The 7,101-nt window shown below is 44.6% G+C and overlaps 1 protein-coding gene across 1 annotated transcript in view; it reads left to right on the top strand.

The window, feature by feature from the left end:
• The first annotated feature begins 1,731 nt into the window (after positions 1–1,731).
• The window catches only part of NOL10 (nucleolar protein 10), a 37,125-nt gene continuing 31,755 nt past the window's right edge, over positions 1,732–7,101 (top strand). Inside the window, exons 1-4 of the mRNA XM_035109856.2 lie at positions 1,732–1,839; positions 2,816–2,861; positions 3,267–3,365; positions 5,980–6,057. Of these exons, the coding sequence (XP_034965747.2) occupies positions 1,774–1,839; positions 2,816–2,861; positions 3,267–3,365; positions 5,980–6,057 (289 nt within the window). The 5' untranslated portion in view covers positions 1,732–1,773. The remainder of the gene's footprint in view (positions 1,840–2,815; positions 2,862–3,266; positions 3,366–5,979; positions 6,058–7,101) is intronic.

The raw sequence follows: 7,101 nt of genomic DNA, 5'->3' as shown, positions 1-7,101 counted from the left end.
AGGAAAAGGCACCCCTTACATGCTCAGCAGTGCCTTTGTTTACTATATCACGTTACCTCACATATTTATTTGAAAGAAGGCACTGCAAAGAGTGGGGGGAGAGAAAGGAGGGAGATAAAAATACTGCTATGTGTGATTCCAAATATTTTCTTTATGACCCCAGAGAAGCACCCTTGATTGAAGTCCTAATCCTATGGTCATGTGGGACGATACTGTAGTGTCTGCCTCCATATATAAGGCAGGTCAACAGGCCAATTAAATTATTATGGCTATACGGTAAAGGTAAAGGACCCCTGAACAGTTAAGTCCAGTCAAAGGTATCTATGGGGTTGCGGCACTCATCTCGCTTTCAGGCTGAGGGAGCCAGCATTTGTCCACAGACAGCTTTCTGGGTCATGTGGCCAGCATGACTAAACCACATATGGTGCAACAGGACACTGTTGGCAGAAGCCAGAGCGCACGGAAACATCATTTACCTTCCTGCCGCAGTGGTACCTATTTATCTACTTGCACTGGTGTGCTTCTGAACTGCTAGGTTGGCAGGAGCTAGGACTGAGCAATGGGAGTTCACCCCGTTGCACAGATTCAAACCGCCAACCGACCGGCAAGCCCAAGAGGCTCAGTGGTTTAGACCACAGTGCCACCTGCTCCCATTCTTTACCTTATTATGCCTATAGGACTGCCTTTCCCCATATGAACTGACCTTGACCCTGCCATCATCATATGTTAACCAGAAGGTTGGTAGTCTGAGCTCCCCCCTCCTTCCAGGCACGGCTGAAGGGAGGGGGTTGGAAAAGGTGACCTTCAGGGTCCCTTCCAACTCTCTACAATTCTATGATTCTGTATGAGATCCTTATTCACATGCCTCCTCTGCAAGAGGTCTGGAGGGCCACAACACGAGAAAGGGGCCTTTTCTGGGGTGGCTCCCCACTTGTGGAATGCTCTCCCCAGGGAGGCTCACCTGGTGCCTTCCTTATGTATCTTTAGGTGCCAGGCAAAAATATTTCATCTTCCCTCAGGCCTTTAGCTAATTAAATAATCTACAACCTTTCAAACTGTGTGGTGTTATTGTTTCTTTAGTATATTATGTATTTTTGTGTTTTTATACTGTAAACTGCCCTGTGATGAAGGATGAAATTTAATAATAATAATAATAATAATAATAATATAGTGATGGTGATAGCAGACCCTCCAATTGTCCCTATTTTCCAGGGATGTCCCTAATTTAGAGAAGCCGTCCCAGTTTCAGATTTGATCCTGGAATGTCCCATTTTTCCTTAGGATGTCCCTGTTTTCATTGCAGAAATGTTGGAGGGTATGGAGTTATCTGACCCCCAAGCTGTCTGAAGGCAATAAATACAGTAAATGGACAAAAGTACAAAGATTCACAAAATGTTTAGGGCTATGCGTACCCCTGCATCCCCCCAGAAAAAAAAGCACTGAGTACAGTATAGGGATGGTTTCTTTAAAACGCTTAATGTATTATTGTTTTTATATGTTGGAAACTGCCCAGAGTGGCTGGTGCAGGCAACCCAGTCAGATGCGTGGAGTATAAACAATAAAATGACCATTTTGGAAGGGAGCCGTCCCTATTTCCTTTGGAGAAAAATGTTGGAGGGAGGGTACGCCACAGCTAGGACTGCCAGTGTGGAACTTGTGATCGCATTTCTGCCTCTCTAGGGTTCTCTCCGCCTCTGAATTCTATGACCGGATGTGTTCCTCTCTGACCCCGGAAGTGAAGCCCTCTCGCCGCCGCTCAGGAGGAAAAGAACCATGCAGGTCTCCAGCCTCAACGAGGTGAAGATCTACAGCCTGAGCGCCGGACGGAGCCTGCCTGAGGTGAGAAGACCGGAGCCCCGCCTGCCTCCCTCCCTCCCCGTCGGTTCCCCCTCGCCTGCCCTTCCTGCCTCCCCCCACCCACCCACTGGCGAGCTCCTTCCCACGCATCCCGTGTCTTCCCTTCTCTCGCTATTCTCTTCTTCCACCCCTCTTCCAGTTCCCGATGGATGCGCAGAAAATGAATATGTACCAACAGGGGTTTGTAAATGATCCCAAGTGACTGCTAGCATCTCTTGCTTTCTGCACCCTCTTTATTTTTTATTTTTTTAATTGTATGCAATTTTTATTAAATTTTCTGTTTTACAATTTAAAATACTCATTTAAACATGCTTAACATATCAGTGACTTCCCTTCCTCTCTTTCCATGCTTCATTTTGCATACCATAAAGGTAAAGGGACCCCTGACCATTAGGTCCAGTCGTGACCGACTCTGGGGTTTTCTGAGCAAAACAGTTGGGACGGGGAGTTTAAAGTTTCATGACCAATGGGGGTGACTGTTTGTACCGTAGTTGGTTTCTATACATATTTATTCTGAAATATTCATTGTGAAATTTTAGTGGTGTGCCTGGGTGCCTAAGGTCAGTGACTGTTCAGCACATCTGAATGCTTAATCTGAGATGCATTTCACAAATCATCATAATTGTTATTGTTTTATTTGTATGCTCACAAAGTGTGTCTTTTGGTCTCTGCTACAGCACAGTGATCTTCAAAGTGATTTTCTCTGTTTTATATTGATTTAATACTGGAACTTTTAACTACCTTGCTGCATAATTGTTTGTTTGCATTTTGTTTTCAACCTCATATAGACTGCTCTGAGAGCTCTTTGGCTTAGCTTCCTTAAATAAATGTGAAATAGGGCTTATAAAGCATAATGGTTAGCTTATCAATCTTATCTTGAAGGCTACCGGTATATATCACCGTCTGTGTTATTGCCCATTTAACACTAACCCTCTGTTTTCTTTTCTTTTTCTTACAGTGGCTTTCTGATAGAAAGAAGAGAGCACTGCAAAAGAAAGATGTTGGTGAGTTACCCTCATTGTACAATGGAAAGGGCACTGCAAGATTAGCTTGGATGTCATTTCTGTTTTCAAAGAGACATCTGATGGTGCTTAGCTGGAAGGGGGTTGCTTGGATCTCACCTTAAAGCTGCAACAGTTTGTTTTGTGCTAAACTTTAAGCCAGGGATGGGAAACTAGTGATACTCTGAATGGTGCTGGACTACAGCTTTTATTCTCTCCGACTATTGCCTGTTCTGGCAGGGGCTGGTGGGAGATGGAGTACAAAAACAGTGGGACACCCCTTTTCCCCTTCCCCATGTTAAGCTTTTTTTTAAAAAAAAGTACTTTGGGCAGTACTTTTGGAATTGAAAACTTTTTATTGTGATGTGTTGGTTAGGCAACGTATCGTATAACTCTTTTATTTTAAAGGTATTTCTAGGAGAATTGAACTTATCCAAGATTTTGACATGCCTGCTGTTAGCTCCAAGATCAAGGTATCACGGGATGGGCAGTACGTGATGGCAACTGGTGAGTATGTGAACATTCAGGTTTTTTCAGTCTACTGCCAGCTATAACAATGTGTCTGCACTGAGTTGTAAAGCACTAGTAAGTCTCGCATTGGATATATTATGGCTGAGGAAGACTGGGCTCTGAGATTGAAACTTCTGTTGGACAGCAAAGCTAGTAGCTGGCAAAGGATCACATGGCAGGAAGCATATCTTTGTTTGAGGGCGTACAGTTTGCTTCTGTAGCATTAAATTGGGACTTTGGGGACCTGCAAACAATGAGTTAGATCAGGGGTCCCCAGACTTTCTGCGCGGCGGGCCGGTGCCCGCCGCGCCGACCGCGCGGTGGGCCGGAGGGCAGGGGAGTGCGCGCGCAGCGGGCCGGAGGGCGGGGGAGTGCGCGCCTGTGCGCATGCGCACACGCACACGGGCGGGAAAAAAATCGCCAAAAATTGCTTGTGCGCATGCGTATGGGCCTCCCCCGACCCGGAAGTGCACCAGAAATGACCTCTTCCGGGTCGGGAGAGGCCCATACGCATGCGCACAAAGGATTTTCGGCGATTTTTTAGATCGTCGCTGCGCCGCGCGCCGTGAGAGCGGGCGGCGGCAGCGGGCGGCGGGAGTCGTCGCGGGCCGGATTGGAAGGCCGATTGGGCCGCATCCGGCCCGGGGGCCGTAGTTTGGGGACCCCTGAGTTAGATTCAGAATAAGTTATGTCTCAATCCAAGCTCACCCCTCCCAGTGATAAGGCTTTATGGTGTTACTGCAGCATCCACAGGCTCGCTGTTCATAGCAGCAGAGGGTGTGGGGACAGGATGATCAGCCTCGAATTGGGTCTAGTGCCATCATGTAATGGTAATGAGACTGCCTCAGGATCCAACCACATTTTGGGGTTTCTGCTGCCTCCCACTGACAGGAATCCCAGCAGTAGGCTTCCTTTCAACATGTTTGGCAGCTGGCAGGGGACGATCCCCTTCCAAACTCAGCATAAGGCTGGGAGCTATTGGATTGTTCTGTTGCGCTTAGATCTCCTTCAGGTCAGTGGTACAAGTTAGTTATGGCTCAATTTGGTTTGATTACAATTGGAACAAAGCACAACTAACTTAGTCTGGACTCAATATCATATCTCACTTATCTTCTAGCCCTTTTTGCTCATTTACAACACTTGCGTGTTGCAATCACATCCCTCCAGAGTATCACCTCTGCATAGTTTAGAGCAGGGGCCAGCAAACTTTTTCAGCAGGGGGCCGGTTCACTGTCCCTCAGACCTTGTGGGGGGCTGGACTTTATTTTTTTTGGGGAAATATGAACAAATTCCTATGCCCCACAAATAACCCAGAGATGCATTTTAAATAAAAGGACACATTCTACTCATGTAAAAACATGTTGATTCCTGGACCATCCGGGGGCCGGATTTAGAAGGCGATTGGTCTAGATCCGGCCCCCGGGCTTTAGTTTGCCTACCCATGGTTTAGGTGCCCAAACTTTATTCAAAGAGGGCCAGATTTGATGAAGTGAGCATGTGTGAGGACCGACCAAAGTTGCTGAGCTTTTTTTTATGATTGAATTGTTGAGCTTTTGGGGGGATTGTACCTTAGGAAATAAACTGCCACAGGGGCACGTTTAAACCGACCGGCAGGCCGGATTAGGCCCCTGAAACGGACTTTGGACATGCTTGGTTTAGAGAGTCTTCCATAAGTCCAAGAGTGAAGGTATTCAGTGTGTAACCTCCTCTGCTTGTAGAGGCTCGCTGCACAATAGAGGATCTCCCTGCTAAATCAGGATCCTAAAAATAACACACTGAAGGGAGCAGGGTTGGCCTGTCTGCTCCTCCTCCCAAACTGCTGAATGTTACCTCTGCTGCTCCAGCTGCTTGATCAGTCTGTTACACATGCCAGCATCCATCTACATATAGGTTTTCCCAATCAGCTAGATAGATAGATATCTATATCTAAGCTTGGTTCGATGTGCTTTTTTTGCCTAGATCTTTTGGGAAATAATATGACTGTATTCCCCCCCCCTTTATTGGAAGGGTACCCCATAGCAACCTTGTCAGTGTGGCCCTTTGTTGCATACTTGATTCCTATAATTTTCAAAAGAATGTAAGGGAATTTAACTGTCTGTTCTGTAGAATTCCATAGAGATATAATTCCAGTTCTGAAATAAGACTCAGCAAGGGTTAGTATTTGATTGCTATTAATGTGCTATTTTGTCCAGTTAATAGGAATCTTGTTTTTTAATGGACTGGGTCCTGTTAAAAATTAAGTTAGGTGGAATTCCTGTGAGTTCAGCAGCATAAGGCATTGCGAATTTGTGTATTTCTATATACAGTACGTATATATGTATTTCTATACAAACACGTTTTTTAAATTGAATGAAGTATAAGTGGCATGTGCCACAATCCTAAAAATAAGTTATTTTGATTGATTGGTGTTACTGTCACGAAGGAACAAAAAAAAAACCACTTCTAGCTGCAGAGTTGCAGCTCTTTTTGAACAACCATTCATGTCCAGGTCAGAAACTTTCTCAAGACCTGAATCATATTTTCTCTGTGAGACAAATCAATTCAAGAGTACAGTATTAAAGCAATTTTTCTCACATGTCAAATACACTATTTTATTTTGTGTTTTGAACAGGGACCTACAAACCAAGGATTCGATGTTACGATACTTACCAGCTATCGATGAAATTTGAAAGATGCATAGATGCTGATGGTAAGTAAACCCTAATTATGATGGAAACTAATATATAAAACGTACTAATATGGGCAGTAGAAAACAGTGCAATCCTTTGCATCTTTATTAGGAGGGAAATCCCACTTTGTACAGTGTTATAATGTTTATTGAGTTAAGTTGCTTTGTGACTTTAAAAAAAAAAGCAACCAACAAACGTATGAACAATAACTAAGTAGTAATACAGCTGGGCTTATTCACAGATAAGTGTGTGTAGCATTTTTCTACAACTTGATGCCCTCCAGATCTTTTTGATTACAGTTCCCACCATCTTTAGCCATTGACCATGCTTACTGAGACTGATGGGATTTGTAATCCAAAAGAGTTGGAAGGCACCAGGCGGGAGAAGACTGATGTACAGAATTGCTTGTGAAGTGACCAGATCCTGTGCCCCAATTGTGCTTTCTATGTAGATCAGGGTGTGCTTTTTTAGAGTAGAGCATGTGCCATTTGCCTTTCTTTGGAATGTATGTTAAGTATACACATGAATGCAAAAAGTTACACATTAGTATGTACGGTCTAAAGAAATTTGAGAGTGTATTGGGGGTTGCATTTTTGTGAAATCGAGATAATGATCAGTCCTTGGCAGGATATCTTGCTACTATATTGGCTTGTGTTCGTTGCTTACCTGGAGCAGCAAGTAGCACGGATGGTGGTAAGCTATAGTGCCTGCCAAGAGTGTACTGTCACAAGCTTAGTGTTGCTTGAAATTGGAGCCAGCAGCAGCTGCCATCATGTTAATTCATGCATGTAGCTCTGCTTTCTTCCTGGCTTTTAACAGAGATGGGGAATCTGTAGCCATTCAGATGTTTTTGGACTCCCATCAGTCCTGGCTAGCACGGTCGATAGCCAGGGATACAACACCTGGAAGGTCATCCCTGGTTTATATGCTACTGATCCTGTAAGACAAATAGAAGTTAGCCATGGAGGTTGCAATAGCTCCCCAACACTTCCCTTGGATCTTTGAACCCAAAATGAGTAACAACGGAAAACCTTCCTCCTATGGCAAGAGGGTGGACTTAATAA

The sequence above is a fragment of the Zootoca vivipara genome, chromosome 3 (genome assembly GCF_963506605.1).
Source record: "Zootoca vivipara chromosome 3, rZooViv1.1, whole genome shotgun sequence".
Lineage (NCBI taxonomy): Eukaryota > Metazoa > Chordata > Lepidosauria > Squamata > Lacertidae > Zootoca > Zootoca vivipara.
Note: the sequence above shows the minus strand (reverse complement) of the source record. Positions and strands in the feature narration are given on the sequence as shown.